We start from the raw sequence: 19,441 nt of genomic DNA on the forward strand, positions 1-19,441 counted from the left end.
AAAAAAAAAAACAATCAAAACTTCAGGAAACAATGGATACACTTATAGAAATGCAAAATGCTCTGGAAAGTCTCAGCAATAGAATCAAACAAGCAGAAGAAAGAACTTCAGAGCTCGAAAACAAGGTTTTTGAATTAACCCAATCCAACAAAGACAAAGAAAAAAGAATAAGAAAATATGAACAAAGCCTCCAAGAAGTCTGGGATTATGTTTAACAAGCAAACCTGAGAATAATTGGCATTTCTGAGGAATAAGAGAAATCCAAAAGTTTGGAAAACATATTTGGGGAATAATAAAGGAAAACTTCCCTAACTTGCTAGAGACCTCTTCATCCAAATACAAGAAGCTCAAAGAACACCTGGGAAATTCATTGCAAAAAGATGATTGCCTAGGCTTACAGTCATCAGGTTATCTAAAGTTAAGACAAAGGAAAGAATCTTAAGATCTATGAGGCAAAAACACCAGGTAACCTATAAAGGAAAACCTATCAGATTAACAGCAAATTTCTCAGCAGAAACCCTCCAAGACAAAAGGGACTTGGGCCCTATCTTCAGCCTCCTTCAACAAAACAATTGTTTCCAGCGAAACTAAGCTTCATAAATGAAGAAAGGATACAGTCCTTTTCAGACAAATGCTGAAAGAACTCACCACTACCAAGCCAGCACTACAACAGTTGTTAAATTGAATTCTAAATCTTGAAACAAATCCTGGAAATACATCAAAACAGAACCTCTTTAAAGTATACATCTCACAGGATCTATAAAGCAAAAATACAATTCAAAAAATAAAAACAAAAAACCAAGGTATACAGGCAACAAATAGTATGATGAACTGAATGGTACCTTACATCTCAACACTAATGTTGCATGTAAATGGCCTAAATGCTCCACTTAAAAGATACAGAATTGCAGAACGTGTAAGAATTCACCAACCAACTATTTTCTGCCTTCAAGAAACTCACCTAACACATAAGGACTCATACACTTAAGGTAAAGGGGTAGAAAAAGATATTCCATGCAAAGGGACACCAAAAGCAAGCAGGAGTAGCCATTATTATATCAGACAAACAAACTTTAAAGCAACAGCAGTTAAAAAAGACAAAGAGAGGGCCAGGCTCATGCCTGAAATCCCAGCACTTTGAGAGGTCGACGTGGGCAGATCACTTGAGGTCAGGAGTTCGAGACCAACCTGGCCAACATGATGAAACCCCATCTCTACTAAAAATACAAAAATTAGCCAGGCATGGTGGCTCATGCCTATAGTCCCAGCTACTCAGAAGGCTGAAACAGGAGAGTCGCTTGATCCTGGGAGGCAGAGGTTGCAGTGAGCCAAGATCGTGCCACTGCGCTCCAGCCTAGGTGACACGACACAGCAAGACTGTCTCAAAAAAAAAAAAAGGACAAAGAGGGGCATTATATAATGACAAAAGGCCTTGTCCAACAGGAAACTATCACAATCCTAAATATATATGCACCTAACACTGGAGTACCCAAATTTATAAAACAATTTATAGACCTAAGAAATGGGATAGACAGCAACACAGTAATAGAAGGGGACTTCAATACTCCACTGACAGCACCAGACAGCTCATCAAGACAGAAATTCAACAAAGAAACAATAGTTTTAAACTATACCCTGGGACAAATGGACTTAATAGATACTTACAGAGCATTCTACTCAACCACCACAGAATATACATTCTATTCGTCAATGTATGGAACTTTCTCAAAGACAGGCCATATGATAGGCCACAAAATGAGCCTCAATACATTTAAGAAAATTGAACTTATATCAAGCACTCTCTCAGACCACGGTGGAATAAAATGGAAATCAATTCCAAAAGGAACCTTCAAAACCATAAAAATACATGGAAATTAAATAACCTGCTCCTAAATGATCATTGGGTCAAAAATGAAATCAAGTTGGAAATTAAAAAATTCTTCAAGGGCCGGGCGCGGTGGCTCATGCCTGTAATCCCAGCACTTTGGGAGGCCGAGGCGGGTGGATCACAAGGTCAAGAGATCGAGACCATCCTGGTCAACATGGTGAAACCCCGTCTCTCTAAAAATACAAAAATTTAGCTGGGCATGGTGGCCCATGCCTGTAATCCCAGCTACATAGGAGGCTGAGGCAGGAGAATTACCTGAACCCAGGAGGCGGAGGTTGTGGTGAGCTGAAATCGTGCCATTGCACTCCAGCCTGGGTAACAAGAGCGAAACTCCGTCCCAAAAAAAAAAAAATTCTTCAAAACTGAACGACAATAGTGACACAACCTATCAAAACCTCTGGGATGCAACAAAGGCAGTGCTAAAAGGAAAGTTCATAACCCTAAATACCTATATCAAAAAGTCTGAAAGAACACAAACAGACAATCTAAGGTCACACCTCAAGGAACTAGAGAAACAAGAACAAACCAAACCCAAACGCAGCAGAAGAAAGGAAATGACCAAGATCAGAGCAGAACTCAACAATTTTGAAACAAACAAATAAAAAAGATAAATGAAACAAATGCCAGGCACGGTGGCTCACACCTGTAATCCCAGAACTCTGGGAGGTAGAGGAGGGTAGATCACCTGAGGTCAGGAGTTTGAGACCAGCCTGATCAACATGGTGAAACCCTGTCTCTACTAAATACAAAAAAAATAGCCAGGCATGGTGGTGCATGCCTGTAATCCTAGCTACTTGGGTATCTGAGGCAGGAGAATCACTTGAACCCGGGAGGCAGAGGTTGCAGTGAGCCAAGATTGTGCCATTTCATTCCAGCCTGGGCAACAAGAGCAAAACCCCATCTTAAAAAAAAAAAAAAGAGTAAATAAAACAAAAACCTGGTTCTTTTTGAAAAGATAAATAAAATTGATAGACCATTAGTAAGATTAGCCAAGAAAAGAAGAGAGAAAATCCAAATAAGCTCAATTAGATACAAAATGGGAGATATTACAACTGATACCACAAAAATGCAAAAGATCATTCAAGGCTACTATGAACACCTTTACACACATAAACTAGAAAACCTAGAGGAGACAGAAAGATACAACCCTTCTAGTTTAAATCAGGAAGAATTAGATGTCCTGAACAAACCAATAACAAGCAGTGAGATTGAAATGGTAATAAAAAAATTATCAACAAAAAAAGTCCAGGATCAGACAGATTCACAGCAGAATTCTACCAGACATTCAAAGAAGAATCAGTACCAATTCTATAGACACTATTCTACTAGATGGAGAAAGAGAGAATCCTTTCTAACTCAATCTATGAAGTCAGTATCACCCTAATACCAAAACCAGGAAAGGACATCAACAAAAAAGAAAACTACAGACCAATATATCTGATGAACATATATGCAAAAGTCCTTAATAAAATACTAGCTAACCAAACCCAACAACATATCAAAAAGATAATTCACCATGATCAAATGGGGTTTCATACCAGGGATGCAGGGATGGTCTAACATACGCAAGTCAATAAATGCGATACACCACATAAACAATTAAAAACAAAAATCACATGATCATCTCAATAGACACAGAAAAAGCATTCAACAAAATCCAGCATCCCTTTATGATTAAAAATCTCAGGAAAATTGGCATGCAAGGGACATACCTCAATGTAATAAAAGCCATCTATTATAAACCCACAGCCAACATAATACTGAATGGAGAAAGTTGAAAGCATTCCCCATGAGAACTGGAACAAGACAAGAATGCCCACTCTTAGCACTTCTCTTCAACATAGTACATGAAATCCTAGCCAGAGCAGTCAGACAAGAGAAAGAAATAAAGGGCATCCAAATCAATAAAGAGGAAGTCAAACTGTCACTATTTGCTGATGACATGATTGTTTACCTAGAAAATCCTAAAGACTCCTCCAGAAAGCTCCTAGCACTGATGAAAGAATTCAGCAAAGTTTCTGGATACAGAATTAAAGTATACAAATCAGTAGGCCTTCTATACACCAACAGTGCCCAAGCTGAGAATCAAATCAAGAAATCAACCCCTTTACAATAGCTGCAAAAAATTAAAATACTTAGGAATATACCTCATCAAGGAGGTGAAAGACCTCTACATGGAAAACTACAAAACTTTGCTGAAAGAAATTCATATATGATACAAACAAATGGAAGCACATATGAAACCCTATCTCTACTAAACATACAAAAAAATTAGCTGAGGCAAGAGAATCACCTGAACCAGGGAGTTGAAGGTTGCAGTGAGCTGAGAACGCACCACTGCACTCCAGCCAGGTGACAGAGAGACTCCGTCTTAGAATATATATATAAAATAAAAAGGAAGAAAGAAAATGATCATACTGCCAAAAGCAATCTACAAATTCAGTGCAATTCCCATCAAAATACCACCATCATTCTTCACGGAACTATAACAAACAAACCTAAAATTCATATTTAAAATTAAAAAAAAGCCCACATAGCCAAAGCAAGACTAAGCAAAAAGAACAAATCTGGAGGCATCACAGTACCTGATTTAAAACTATACTATGAGGCCATTGTCACCAAAACAGCAAGGTACTGGTATAACAATTGGCACATAGACCAATTAAACCAAATAGAGAACCGAGAAATAAACCCAAATACTTATAGCCAACTGATCTTTGACAAAGCAAACAAAAACATAAGTGGAAAAAAGACACTCTATTCAACAAATGGTGCTGAATAATTTGTTGAGATTTGTGACAGGTACAATCAGCTCAAGATGGATCAAGACTTAAATCCTTACATCTAAGACCTCTAACTATAAAAATTCTAGAAGATAACTTTGGAAAACCCCTTCTAGACACTGGCTTAGGCAAGGATTTCATGACCAAGAACCCAAAAGCAAATGCAATAAAAACAAAGATAAACAGCTGGGACTTAATTAAACTAAAGAGCTTTTGCATGGCAAAAGGAAAAGTTAGCAGAGTAAACAGACAACTCACAGAGTGGGAGAAAATTTTCAAAACCCATATATCTGACAAAGGACTAATATCCAGAATCTACAATGAACTCAAACAAATTAACAAGAAAAAAACAAACAATCCCATCAAAAAGTGGGCTAAGGACAGGAAGAGACAATTCTCAAAAGAATATACACAAGGCCGGGCACGGTGGCTCAAGCCTGTAATCCCAGCACTTTGGGAGGCCGAGGCAGGCGGATCACGAGGTCAAGAGATCGAGACCATCCTGGTGAACGTGGTGAAACCCCGTCTCTACTAAAAATACAAAAAATTAGCTGGGCATGGTGGCGTGTGCCTGTAATCCCAGCGACTCAGGAGGCTGGGGCAGGAGAATTGCCTGAACCCGGGAGGCGGAGGTTGTGGTGAGCCGAGATCGTGCCATTGCACTCCAGCCTGGGTAACAAGAGCGAAACTCCGTCTCAAAAAAAAAAAAAAAAAGAATATATACAAATAGCCAACAAACACATTAAAAAATGCTCAACATGACTAATGATCAGGGAAATGCAAATCAAAACCACAATGCGGTACCACCTTACTCCTGCAAGAATGGCCATGGTCAAAGTCAAAAAATAACAGATATTTGCATGGATGCAGTGAACAGGGAACATTTCTATACTACTGATGGTAATGTAAACTAGTACAACCACTATGGTAAACAGTGTGGAGATTCCTTAAAGAACTAAAAATAGAACTACCATTTAATCCAGCAATACCACTACTGGGTATCTGCCCAGAGGAAAACAAGTCATTATACAAAAAAGTTACTTGCACACTCATGGTTATAGTGGCACAATTCACAATGGCAAAAACGTGGAACCAACCCATATGCCCATCAATCAAGGAATGGATAAAGACACTGTGGTATATACATATGATAGAATACTACTCAGCCATAAAAGGGAATAAATGAATGGCATTCGCTGTGACCTGGATGAGACTGGAGACTATTATTCTAAGTGAAGTAACTCAGGAATGGAAAACCAAACAATTTATGTTCTCACTCATAAATGGAAGCAAAGCTATGAGGATGCAAAGGCGTAAGAATGACACAACGGACTTTGGGGACTCAGGAGGAAAGGGTGGGAAGGGAGTGAGGGATAAAAGACTACAAATTGTGTGCAGCGTATACTGCTTGGGTGGGTGCGCCAAGTGGTCACAAATCACCGCTCAAGAACTTACTCATGTAACTAAATACTACCTGTTCCCCAACAACCGATGGAAATAAAAAAATTTTTAAAAAGAATTTTAAAAATCTCTAATAAGCAAGATAGGGTGGTAGTGGCATAAGGTTAGACACAAAGACTAATGAAAAGGATGTCCAGAAATAAAACCTTAGATTTACAGTCAACTGATTTTCAATGAAAGTGTCAAGAAAATTCAATGGAGAAAGAGTCTTTTCAACAAATGGTACTGGGAAAACTGAAGAGCCACATGCAAAGGCTGAATCTGTGCCTTATCTCATCCCATATACAAAAAAACTCTAAATGGATCACAGATCTAAATGTAAGAACTAAAACCATAAAACTCTTAGAATAGGCCAGGCAGCAGTGGCTCATGCCTGTAATCCCAGGACTTTGGGAGGCCAAGGCGGGTGGATTACCTGAGATCAGGGGTTCGAGACCAGCCTGGCCAACATGGTAAAATCCTGACTCTACTAAAAATACAAAAAATCAGTCAGGAGTGTTGGTGGGCACCTGTAATCCCAGCTACTCAGGAGGCTGAGGCAGGAGAATTGCTTGAACTCGGGAGGTAAAGGTTGCAGTGAGCCAAGATCGTGCCATTGCACTCCAGCCTGGGCAACAAGAGANAAAAAAAAAAAAAAAAAAAAAAAAAAAAAAAAAAAAAAAAAAAAAAAAAAAAAAAAAAAAAAAACTAAAAAACCCCTCTTAGAATAAAACAGGAATAAATTTTCATAACTTGGGACAAGCAAAGCATTCTTATACACAATAACAATAAGGCTGGGCACAGTGGCTCACACCTGTAATCCCAGCACTTTGGGAGGCCAAGGCAGGCAGATCGCTGGAGCTCATGAGTTCAAGACCAGCCTGGGCAACACGGGGAAACCCCATCTCTACAAAAAGCACAAAAATTAGCTAAGCATCATGGCGAGCACCTTTAGTCCCAGCTATTCCGGGGGCTGAGGTGAGAGGATGGCTTGAGCCTGGGAGGTGGAAGTTGCAGTGAGCTGGGATCATGCCATTGTACTGGGCGACAGAGCCAGACCTTGTCTGGAAAGGGAAGAAAGAAAAGAAAAGAAGAAGAAAGGAAAGGAGGGAAAGAAAAAGGAAGAAAAGGAAGAAAAAGAAGGAAGGAGAGAAAGGAAGAACAAATTTTAAAAAATCAAGAGAGATCATCAAATTAAAAACCTTTTGTGCTTTGAAAGACACCCTCAAGAAATTTTTTTTTTTTTTTTTTGAGATGGAGTTTCGTTTTTGTTGATTAAGTCTGGAGTGCAATGGCACAATCTCGACTCACTGTAAGCTCCGCCTCCTGGGTTCAAGCGATTCTCTTGCCTCCCAAGTAGCTGGGATTACAGGCATGTGCCACCATGCCCGGCTAATTTTTTGCATGTTTTTAGTAAGATGGGGTTTCTCCATGTTAGTCAGGCTGGTCTTGAACTCCTGACATCAGGTGAACTGCCCACCTTGGCCTCACAAAGTGCTGGGATTACAGGTATAAGCCACCACCCTAAAGAAATTTTTGAAAAAATAAGACACAGATTGGGAGAAGTATAAATGATACATATTATAAGACACTTGTGTCAGAATATATAAAGAATGCTTACAGATCCAGAATAAAACACAAATAACCCAACTTTAAAATAGGCAAAAAATCTGAACAAACATTTCATCAAAGAAGATATATGAATGGCCAATAAGCACATGAAAAGATGCTCAATGTCACTAGATAATAGGGAAATACAATTTAAAACCACCATGAAATACCACATCGGAATCCCTAGAATGACTAAAACCAAAAAACAGACAAGTGTTGAGAAGGAGGTGAAGAATCTGAAACCCTAGTACACTGCAGGTGGAAGGTAAAATGGGACACCCACTCTGGAAAACAGTTTCGCAGTTTCCTAAAAAACTGATGGGAGTGCACATTGTCAACCACTTACACTGGAGGGGAGGGAAAGCCTTAAAATTTTGTTTTTAGCTCTCCTATCAAAATCAGACACTAGGAAAATGGGCTTCTTTTGTGGTGTGAAGACAACAAACAAAACCCATCACTGTTTACTAACCTGGTCGGCTCTTAACTGGGTCGAACCATCAGTATACATTAGAGTTACCACCAGGGCTGCTGCCTGTTTGAGCATTTCAGTCAGCTGGCTTTTTGCCCAATCATCCAAATACCTAATGTCACAAAAATGTTTTTTTAACGCTCCTGAGTTCCCAGAATTCAGGTAGGCTTCAGCCTCATCAGTATCTTCCAATGCCATTTGTTTACTTATTTTCTCTGATGAATTATTAGATGTAATATGTTTTCTTTTAAAATTAATGCTTCCTTTATTTTCATTATTTATATTCTCTGTTAGGAAATACATTATTTTATGTTCCTTTTTCTGTAGAACTGAAGCCTCTCGATTATACTGTGGAGTTAAACAACTGGAAAGAGTCAATGAGCTGATGCTCTTCTGTTTTTGGTCGATTGACAGCAGCTGATCTGTGAGCCTGACACCAAAGGCCTGAGGAGAGAGCTTGGTGGAACCTCTTGATGTCTGACTTGCTAAAGATTTAAGATTCTACAGAAAAATGGAAAATATTTCATTAGAATATGGACTCATAGGACAGAGCTATAAACCAAACTAATTTTTGATAAAACTTGTCTAAGGTAATACAGATACAAGATCTTCATATTATCTATGATCAAACCTTCTAAGGAAACCATATAATGTCTTCTAGAGCAGTGATTTTTCTCAACAAAGGTAGGCATGCATATCTGGATCAAGAGCGCAAAAGCTGGCCAGGCATGGTGGCTCATGTCTGTAATCCCAGCACTTTGGGAGGTGGGTGAATCACCTGAGGTCAGGAGTTTGAGACAAGCCTGGCCAACACAGTGAAACCTGTCTCTACTAAAAATACAAAAATTAGCCAGGTGTGGTGACAGGCATCTGTAATCCCAGCTACTCAGGAGGCTGAGGCAAGAAAATCACTTGAATCTGGGACGCGGAGGCTGCAGTAAGCCAACATCACACCATTGCATTCCAGCCTGGGCTAGAAGAGCGAAACTCCATCTCAAAAAAAAAAAAAAGCTCAAAAGCCTCCAACCAGCCCCTGTTCTGTGAATCATGCATGTAATGAGAGATGTCATGGATAGGAGTATGTTACATATGTGCATAAAAGAGAAGATTAATAATTTACAACTTCCAAATAAAGGCCATTTATAGAGAAAATGAAATCACCAAAACTATTCAATAATCTGTTAATCTATCTACTAAAATTTTTGGGGGGGACCGGGTACAATAGCTCACGCCTGTAATCCCATCACTTTGGGAGGCCGAGGCTGGCAGATTATGAGATCAAGAGTTCAAGATCAGCCTGGCCAATATGGTGAAACCTCATCTCTACTAAAAATACAAAAATTAGCCGGGTGTGGTGGCACACGCCTGCAGTCCTAGCTGCTTGGGGGGCTGAGGCAGGAGAATTGCTGGAACCTAGGAGGCGGAGGTTGCAGTGAGCCAAGATCATGCCACTACGCTCCAGCCTGGGTGACAGAGTAAGACTCTGTCTCAAAAATATACAATAGTAATAATAATAATAAAAGTGATGATTGTGGATGTCAAGTTGCCAAAGCGCAATAATTTCCATGAATATATTTTAAATGGTAATGTAACAGTAAAAATGTCAATATTAACGGTATAGCAGAAATCATGTACTTTGCAATTTTTTTTTTGAGATAGAGTCTCGCTCTGTCCCCAGGTGCCAGGCTGGAGTGCAGTGGCACAATCTCAGCTCACTGCAACCTCCACCTCCTGGGTTCAAGCAATTCTCCTGCCTCAGCCTCCCAAATAGCTGGGACTACAGGCATATGCCACCATGCCCAGCTAATTTTTGTATTATTTAGTAGAGATGGAGTTTTACCATGTTGGCCAGGATGGTCTCGATCTCTTGACCTCAGGTGATCCACCTGCCTCAGCCTCCCAAAGTGCTGAGATTACAGGCGTGAGCCACCACACCCTGCCACTTTGCAATTTTTTAAACTTGTGACAAAGATTTTAAATTTCAACTTTAAAATATGTCAGGCAATATATATATAGTTCAAGAAGGCCAGGTATGGGGGCTCATGCCTGTAATCTCAGCACTTTGGGAGGCCAAGGTGGGAGGATCGCTTGAGCCCAGGAGTTTGAGACCAGCCCGGACAACATGGTGAAACTCTGGTCTCTACCAAAAATACAAAAATTAGCTGGGCATGATCCTGTGTGCCTGTAGTCTCAGCTACTCAGGAGGCTGAGGCGGGAGGATCACTTGAGTCTAGGAGGTAAACACTGCAGTGAGCTGTGATCACACCACTGCACTCCAGACTGGGTGACAGAGTGAGGGCCTGTCTCAAACATACAAAAGAACAACAACAATAACAAAAAGACTCACAAAATTCTTTTGAGAGCAAGGGAGCAAAAGTTTACAGACCCCTGCCTTTGGGATCCAAGGAACACAGTTTGTTTACTGCTGAGAGATACAATTTCCATTCACTTACAGAGAAGAAGAGAAGACTCTCTTCTCTGTGGAAGATGCCTCTTCCCTCTACTCCAAGGGCAGATAATCATCCTACGAACCCAGGGGCAAATAATCGTCCCATCAACCCAAGAGACAGGTCCTAGTATTTCACTTTATTATAGGGAGTTTAGGTTTAAATTTAGTTAGGTTGGGACTTGAACACACATAGTTTACTCCAAAGTTCATTTTCTTAACCACTATGTTGCCTCCACCACTTTCATACACAAGGCCTTTGGTGATATGGCCTCTTCCATCTCCTCTCTAGCCCATACCACATAACTCACCCATTGTGAATGTTATATTCCTGCCTTTCGGAACTTCTATCGCTTCTACTACCCCAAAGTTCCAAGCTTTCTTCCCCTGATCTGAAAATTTTCTCAATGTCCTGCCCCTTCTCCCTTAAAGGTGGAAATCTGTTTATTTTTTTTAGAGACATAGTCTTGCTCTGTTGCTCAGGCTGGAGTGCTGTGGTGCAATCACAGCTCACTGCAGCCTCAAACTCCTTGGCTGAAGTGATCCTCCAGCCTTAGCCTCTTGAGTAGCTGGAACTACAGGAGCATGCCAACATGCCCAGTTAATTTTTTGGGGGGGTACTATTTGTAGAGACAGGATCTCCTTATGTTGCCCAAGCTGGTCTCAAATTCCTGGACTCAAGTGATCCACCCACCTCAGCCTCCCAAAGTGCTGGGACACATCCAGCCTAGGTTGACCAACTCCTAATCATCCAATAGATCTCAACTCAGATATAATTTTCATACTTCAGAAAGATATCCAATATCCCTGATTCTCCTCCTCAACACCCAGAAGAGTAAAATGAAATAGCACAAAAACTGAGTTAGATGTCCCTCCAATTGTCCCCAGAGCACTCTGAACTTACTTCTCTAACGGCACTTACTTTGTTTCGTAGACATCTATCCTATTTCACTGTCTTGCCCTTCCCTGCATCCAAATTAAATTATAAGCTCCTGGAGAGCAAGAACTCCTCTTTTTTAACTGTTGTATCTACAGTGCCTAGTACATCGTAGGACACTTAACAAGTGCCTGCTGAACAAATAAGGTTTAAAATTACTCATATTTGCAATGATTTACCTTTTCTTCTGATTGATTCTTCCCATCTTCAAGTTGTACTGAATACTTAACACTGGACTTGTTTATCACTTCCATAGCTTTTAAAACAACAAAAAACAAACATGGGGCATTAAAGAAACATTGAAACCAAGGTCATACAGTTAACTAAACACTGAAATATCCTCTATAATCATGCTTATTTACTCATTATTAACTTAATTAAAACAACGTAATAAAATTCACAACTAAAATGCTTAGTACCATTGCAATAAATATTTACGTAAAGAACCTTCAAGTTAACTGCAGATCTATATAATCACAAAATGTTTATTAAAAATCATTATTTGGCATTTGCATTTGAATACATAACTCTAAAAACCTAAGGTCAACATTTATAGAAACCTTAAAAGTATTAAAGGTTTAGGGAGATTCTTTGAATACTGCAGTGGAACAATTAAAGTTTCAGTAAAACATCATTAATATAAACTTCTAACTTAGATTTTGTTTTAATTTTAATAAGCCTGGGCTGAACAGTAAGTGACAGAACCAGGATTCAACCCCAGGCAGTATGATTTGGGAGTCTGTACTCTTAACCACTGTGACATACATTTCCCCTGCAGGAACAATAACAACCTAGAAATGCAAACAGGGGAAAGTATTTCACTTACAATATAAAAACATTACACTTAGGATAAATATAACAGAAAAGATACAAGGCCCTTAACGATGAAAACGTAAAATTTTATTAAATGGCATAAAACAAGATCTGTAAAATGAGAAGACATAGCATTAGGATATATATCACAAAATGTTTAATTCTTCCAAATTTAAGACAATTCCAATTGGAGACCCTACAGGGATATTTTAACTTAATGAAACAATTTCAAAGTAAAAAGAGACAAGAAATGTAAGTTTTAAAAAAAGAGAGAGAAAAGACCTCTAGAACAGAACAGACAACCCAGAGACTGATCCCAAGACTACATATAACAAAGATAGTATTTCAATTCAATAGAAAAGGACATATTAATTAATAGGGCTGGTACAACTAGCACCACATCAAAAAGAAAAGAAATGCATTGGGAAAACTATTTGGAACCAAAGTGACTAAGGATTAATTGCTATATTATGCAACAAATTCTTATACATTTACAAGGTAAGACAAACAACTCAACAGAAAAACAAGCAAAGGATAGGAAGAAGCAATACACAAAATAGAAAATCCAAACAGGAAACAAAAACGATATTCAGGGAAATGCAAATTAACTATAACTGGAAACAGAGGGGAAGAGGTAGTCTCATGCATTGCTGGTAAAAATGTAGATAGTTAGAATCTTTCTAGAAGGCAAATTGTCAAGACTTATTAATTAACAATACATACATCACTCTTGGGAGTTGGGAGGAGAAAGTGACTCACAGGGAGCTCAAGATAGGCCTCTGGGAATGCTAGCGATGTTTCTTGAACTGGATGTAGGTTTGTGAAATTTTGACCTAAACACTTAACTTAGGGTATGTGTGTTGTTATACATTTATATATGTATCTCAGTCATACATATATGAGAGAGTGCTCTCGCCTCAACAAAAACAGATCGAAAATAATATCAATCATCTTAACCAAATAATCTCTAACCAAACAATCTCACTCTTAGCTGTTTCGCAGAAATATATCCAACAGTAAACAGGTTTAAATCAAAACGTTTCAGTCCTTTGTCCATTACGACAAAGGACTGAAAATAGATACCAATCAGAAGAAAACTGAGAATTAAATTACATACTATCCACTAAAAAGAATGACCTTGTTAAAACATAGATTGCTGGGGGGGGGAAATGACTCCCAATTATAGGTTGGCTGAAGGCGATGACCTCATTTTAAGAAATAATGACCAAATCTCCCCATTTATGCACATGAAGATGTTAGGCACATACACTGGCACAGGTTGGGTCCCCTGGGAGACCACTTCTGTGATGAAGGCTTGCATTTGAAAAGGTGATTGGAGAGTGAAGGAAGCAGAACCTAACCAAGGACGACAATGGCTAGGATGTAGCCACTCAAAGGCCTGCCCTGGGCAGAGCATGGTCCTGCACAGGTGTCTCCCACTGGGGAAAGGGAGCTGGGCTTTTATACCCCAGCACAAACTAGTCACTGGACCAGTCATTCCTGGGGAAGTGGTGGGCCCATGGGCAAGGAAGCTCTTTGCAGCCAGGCAATCAAGGGGAGGGGTTGTCCCAGGAGCAGGGACAGTGCTTCAGTACTAAAGGGGGAATATGGCTGCCACAGCGCTTACTACAGTCCACACTGCACTGCTCATGGCCACTTGCTTCAGAGACATTCTGGGAGCAGTCTGGCAGGATTCTGGTGGGCCTTTTCCTGGGGAAATTTATAAAAGGAAGGTACTGGGATAAACTACATCTTGTTGCTGCAGCTGGCTTCGAGGTTGCAAATTTCATTCATCTCCTTCCTCTACTGCCCATGCTAGGGTCTCCTCACCCTTGCCTATCTCCTCTACTGATCTATGTAGCTTAGCTTACCTGATCAGATAACCCAAACTCTCATCCCTGAGAGGTAAACCCCGGCCACCATGCCCTTCTCTGGCCATAGGTCCTGCATTTGCCATCAAATGTGGGCAGGAGACCATGAGGTGGCCAACCACATTACCTGGGTGCTTCCCCTGCCCCCAGTTATGTAGTAGCAGCTCTACCTCCTCCTGGTGCCCACGGTCAGTCACCCTAGAAGATGGAAATTACATTCCTTTCCAGCCAGTTTCTTGGCACAAGGAGCTCGAAATGACCAGGCAGCAGCCACAGCTGGAAATTAAGTGGCATTCTTCCTGTGCCCCTGCTGGAAAGGTTTTCCCTTTGAGAGTCAAGACCTTTAAACCTTAAGAACCCAGAGGCATGTGGGGTAGAAATACAGATTTCTAAGTGGGTCACTGGGAGTGATGACTTTGACATTTTTGTTCCCAGACCCATTTATTACACAAACCGAGGACACTGCACCACGTAGTGGTCAGTGATCTGCAGTGCAGACTACACCCCAGAGGTGACTGCTTCATCGCAGGTGTCACCTCCAGGCTACACATGAGGTGAGCTGGGCCTTCCACAGACCATCCTGCTGTTCCATCAGGTTGGCAGCTTCTTGGTGTGCAGCTGTGAGGCAGCCAGTGGCTCCCCCTCCCAGTGCCCACTGGCGCAGTTCCTTGGCCATGTGCAGGATCCTGTGGATCAAACGCTCTGTGAAACTTGGATGATGGAGCTGACTGAATCCATGAGAATGGGAAAGGCACACCCATGCCTGTAACACGTGTTGGTTCCAGCCAAGATGAATCACTGTACCTTCTACGGCATAAGGGGTTCAATGTTGTCAAATGACTGTTTCCCTCCAAGGAAGCTGCAACTGGGGACTCAGTGTTTGGTCTCTGTTGTTGGAAGACTGGATGTTCGGCAGAGAAATAGCTAGGTGAGCTCTGGTAAGGGGGAGCACCATGCTATGGGCCATGCATAGCCTCTACCCACCCCATGGTTACTCCATGAGAGAGCCCAGTGTGCCAGGACGGGCACAGGAGATGGCAGAGGCTAGTAATGTCAGTCGGCCAAGCCATCCCATGAATGTGGTTTGGCATGTCCTCATGGTGAATGTTCTTGGGTGGGAGGTACTTCATGTTGCCAAAGATCCCTCCACACGCCTTACTCCAGGAAGTCCCTCATCTTCCCATCTTCCTTATTGCAGGTACCTGAGCAACCTGTCAAGCCACTAACCATTGCCCAAGAGTTCCAAATGTGTTAACATTGGGGCCACTACTCCTTCCACATGAAGTAGGTAGTCAAGGGTACCACCCAAAGTTCTACCTATTGGGTTTTCCCTGAGCACTGTCTTCCAGGGCTGCTTAAATCAGGCTGTTCAGAGCCTACTCACCATGAACCAAGCTCGAACTTTCCTGCCTCCACCAGCTGGTCTTCAGGCTGCCCCTTTAGAAGTACCAGTGCCAGCACCGATGATGTCATGGGCTGTGGGCCACACAAGAAGCTTGGTTGTTTGTGCCTGCTTGTAGGTAATACTAAATGGGCCACTTCCAACTTGCAATGAACAGCTGCACACTCACCTCTTGGTGGGTCTGACAGGACCAGCTCATGCTGGCAGTTCTGGCTCATGGTCACTTGATATCACCATGGCCTCATGCTCCATCTCTACAGGAGCCAGTAGCATGACAGCTTTGTTTATTTATAATTTTCTGCAGATGGCATTGCCATGGTCCAGAGTTCTAGGAGTTTGCCTTGAGCTTCACATTGCATCTTTTCCCACTACAGATGCCTCTAACATCACAAGGCCCATTGGGCTAGAAGTCTAAGTACCTGGGCCACTTGCTTCACAGCCTAGGCCTCTTACAGGATGCTTTCCTATGCAGTCAGTATTCCCAAATGTGGAATATGCTGCCTCCACTCCCCAAACCCAGAGATGCCTATCAGGTGTCATGCTTCATTCTTAACCGTCAATGTGATTAACCACGTTGCAGGATGATTTTGCCAGTTGGCATCGTCATTCTTTAAAATGCAGTAATTTAGCCAGGTGTGCACTTGTAGCTCCAGCTACTCAGGAGATTGAAGCAGATCACTTTGCCCCAAAGAGCTTGAGGCTAGCCTGGACAACACAGTGAGATAGTCTCTTTAAAAAAAAAAAAAAAGGCACTAACTTGTCCTTTACTTGCAAGCGGTCATCCTACATACCCCCAGACCACCGGAACTTCCAAAAACTTCATGGTTGTGGTGGGGCCCAGAATATCTGTGAGTTTATCTCCCATGTGTTGGACAGCAAGACATCTAACAAACTTGCCATTTCTTGCTTATGCTGTCTGATTGGCATGATGGCATCAAAACAGTGGGTGGCTGGATAACATAGCCCTGGGGCAAGGTGCAAATTTATATTGTCCATTCAGAGTGAATACTTCTGCAGGGATGGCAAAGAATATGTTCACCAAATTGATAACTGCATTTCATACACCTGAGGCCTTGTTAATTGCATATGCCATATCCAGCCCAGCAGCTGTCATTAGGGCTATAACTTGGTCATAACTATTTGTGGTGTCAATTGTTATTCTGTAGGATCTGACTTCTGTAGGCACCTAATTAAGTGAAACTGTGGACCACCCTGTGCCCTGAATCCTGTGTTTAAAGATGGCACTAACTTCTGCCATTTCTCCTAGGTTGCTACATTGCTATAATTCACTAACTTTGCTGGGAAGGCAGTTTCAGCGTTATCCACTTTAGCTTACTCACTATGGGAGCTCTTATCCTCAGGCCAAGGAACCAGTATCTGAGGGTTCTTCTAATAGTCTGTTCATTCCAAATAACATTTGGGGACTTGAAAAATGGCTTTGGAGTGAGCCCTCCCATTATGATGTAATCTGGGTCAAGATTCCATTTATTGCTTGAGTCCTCATGCCTCCAACAGAGGAACTATGGTGATACTCTAGGTCTCCAGGTATCAATATCATAGGAATGGTTCAGTATTTCCCCTCCCCCCATGTATAAGTTCCCAGAGTAAATGGCCACAGGTTCCCCTGGGGGAAAGACAGGAGGAAAAACTGCCATATACACTTGCACAGTCCTTCTTCCTGGGGACCTGGGCTTTCCTTCAGTCAGTCAGTTCCAGGTCTCAAGTCACTTTATGAGAACTATGCCTACCCTGCTTCTGACAGGCACCACCACCTGGCCTCTATGTCAGGATCCCGTCTCCCTCCCTGTTATCAGGAGGCATCTCCTATCATCAGCCCTGGTCCATAGAGGACACCACTGAGACTGTCAGTGAAGCTGATGCTGCCCACTCCCTCATCAGCACACTCATGATTGCTTTGGTAAATACAGCACCCAGAGTGCCCTTCTGCAGAACATTGTTACCTGCTGAGTTTCCCAGCCCTCCACAATATGGCCATCCTAGCATGGTCACCTCTCCTGGCTTTCTATGCCTTCTTTTACCATCTGCCCTGGCAGTTCTAACGTTTCTACTTAGTGTGAACCCTCTCCTACAAGGAACTAAGAGTCATCCCGGTGATATGTTAGCACCATCTCTTAGAATCTTCATTGGATGGTCAAATCTAGTGTCTCTGAAGTGATCCCACATTAATAAACTCTCCCTTATCCAACCTTAGTTCCACCTGCCTTGATCCAGCACCCTTAGACCCAGCCCACCCATAGGTACTCTCCCAGGCCTGCTTGTATATGGCCTGTTAGAGCCTATAGTTCCTTTGGAGTAGAATCTCTTTCGTCCCTGTGCCAGTTATCAACATACTGCTTCTCAGCTACAAATTCACCCCTCGTCGCACAGCATGCACTACTGAAAATACACCTCCTTTGCCACCTGGCACAATTTTTAGCACTGTCAGCAGAGGGTGCTAGACGGATACTGCCAGAGAAGGGGCCTCTGGTTACTGTGCTTCTCTTTCTTCTCGCTCCTGTAGCTCCTAGCTAGTGTACTAGACACCCAGGAGCAGCCCCTCTGGCCACTCCCCAGCTACTTCCACAGACATTCTAGCCAGCTTTTCAGCAAGTTTCAGTCAATCCCTGTGGGCAGCTTCCTACCGAGTTTCATGGGCACCCCTGCCAACTTCTCAGTGAGTTCAGTGATACCCCATAGGTGGGTTCCCACTTGCCAGACTGATGGGGCACTTTAGCCAACTTCTTGGCTATATCCATACCCCCTGACAATCTGAATCTGTCTTGAGGGGAGTAATTCTGCTAAATTTGTCCCTACCTTCAGCACCTCACTTTAGCCCTAGGCGAGGAAGCTGCTCCCTGCGTCTGCTATTGCTTTATTCCTTGGTAGCTAATCCTGCTAGTTATTAATGCCTTAAACATTCCCTGTTCAAATTACTCGATGGTTTCTGTCCCCTGACTGGACTATCTCATACACTTCTGTAACAGGTCCAATACTTTTCGGCTGGGTTATTTCGTGACTTAATGACCAGGAGAGGAGGTGACAGCAAAAAAGAAAAAGTCTGAAGAATACATTTATGAATCTCTTCACAATTTCATATAAAATGACATATGTATAACTATACAAAAAGATGTGGGGAATTATGAAGTTTGTTTTTTCTGTTCCCCCCTCACCACCCTAAAAACTTTTCCTAAAGTATTACAAAATAATGAGGGAGCATGTCTTATTTTTCAAGACAGAAGCTCTGCATTGTTTTCAAGCAAAGGTTGGGGGAAGCGCTCAGAGTGGGGCCATTTCTGCAGGTCTCAGAGGTATCCAATACTCAAGATTTATGTTTTAAATAAAATGTATTATATTTTTTTGAAACAGGGTCTCACTCTGTTACCCAGGCTGGAGTGCAGTGGCATAATCTCAGCTCCTTGCAACCTCCACCTCACAAACTCAAATGACAATCACCCTTCCTCAGGCAACCAAATACTTAGGATTACAGCCACCCAAACAGTCCATCATGCCCCACTAATTTATTTGTAGAGATGGCTGTGAAAGGAAAATAAATCTTGGGAACTCCAAGTCACTAAGGTAAAGGAAAAAGTCAAGGTGGAAACTGCTTAGGGCAAACCTGCCTCCCATTCTATTCAAAGTCAAATTCTATCCCTCTGAGGTTCACCTGAGACAGATGTGTATCTGACTTTCTCTCCCCTATTGCTTCTGTAAAAAGAGATTCACTAAATTGTGTATTCAGTGGAAGGCTGATCAAGAACTCAAAAGAATGAAACCTTTTGTC

At 41.7% G+C, this 19,441-nt stretch overlaps 1 protein-coding gene across 1 annotated transcript in view; it reads right to left on the reverse strand.

The window, feature by feature from the left end:
* POLN (DNA polymerase nu) overlaps positions 1-19,441 on the reverse strand; it is a 157,990-nt gene that overhangs the window by 130,074 nt on the left and 8,475 nt on the right. The window contains 2 exon segments of the mRNA XM_017539023.2: positions 8,192-8,692; positions 11,754-11,830. Of these exon segments, the coding sequence (XP_017394512.2) occupies positions 8,192-8,692; positions 11,754-11,830 (578 nt within the window).

The sequence above is a fragment of the Cebus imitator genome, unplaced genomic scaffold (genome assembly GCF_001604975.1).
Source record: "Cebus imitator isolate Cc_AM_T3 unplaced genomic scaffold, Cebus_imitator-1.0 Scaffold117, whole genome shotgun sequence".
NCBI classification, from domain to species: Eukaryota; Metazoa; Chordata; class Mammalia; order Primates; family Cebidae; genus Cebus; species Cebus imitator.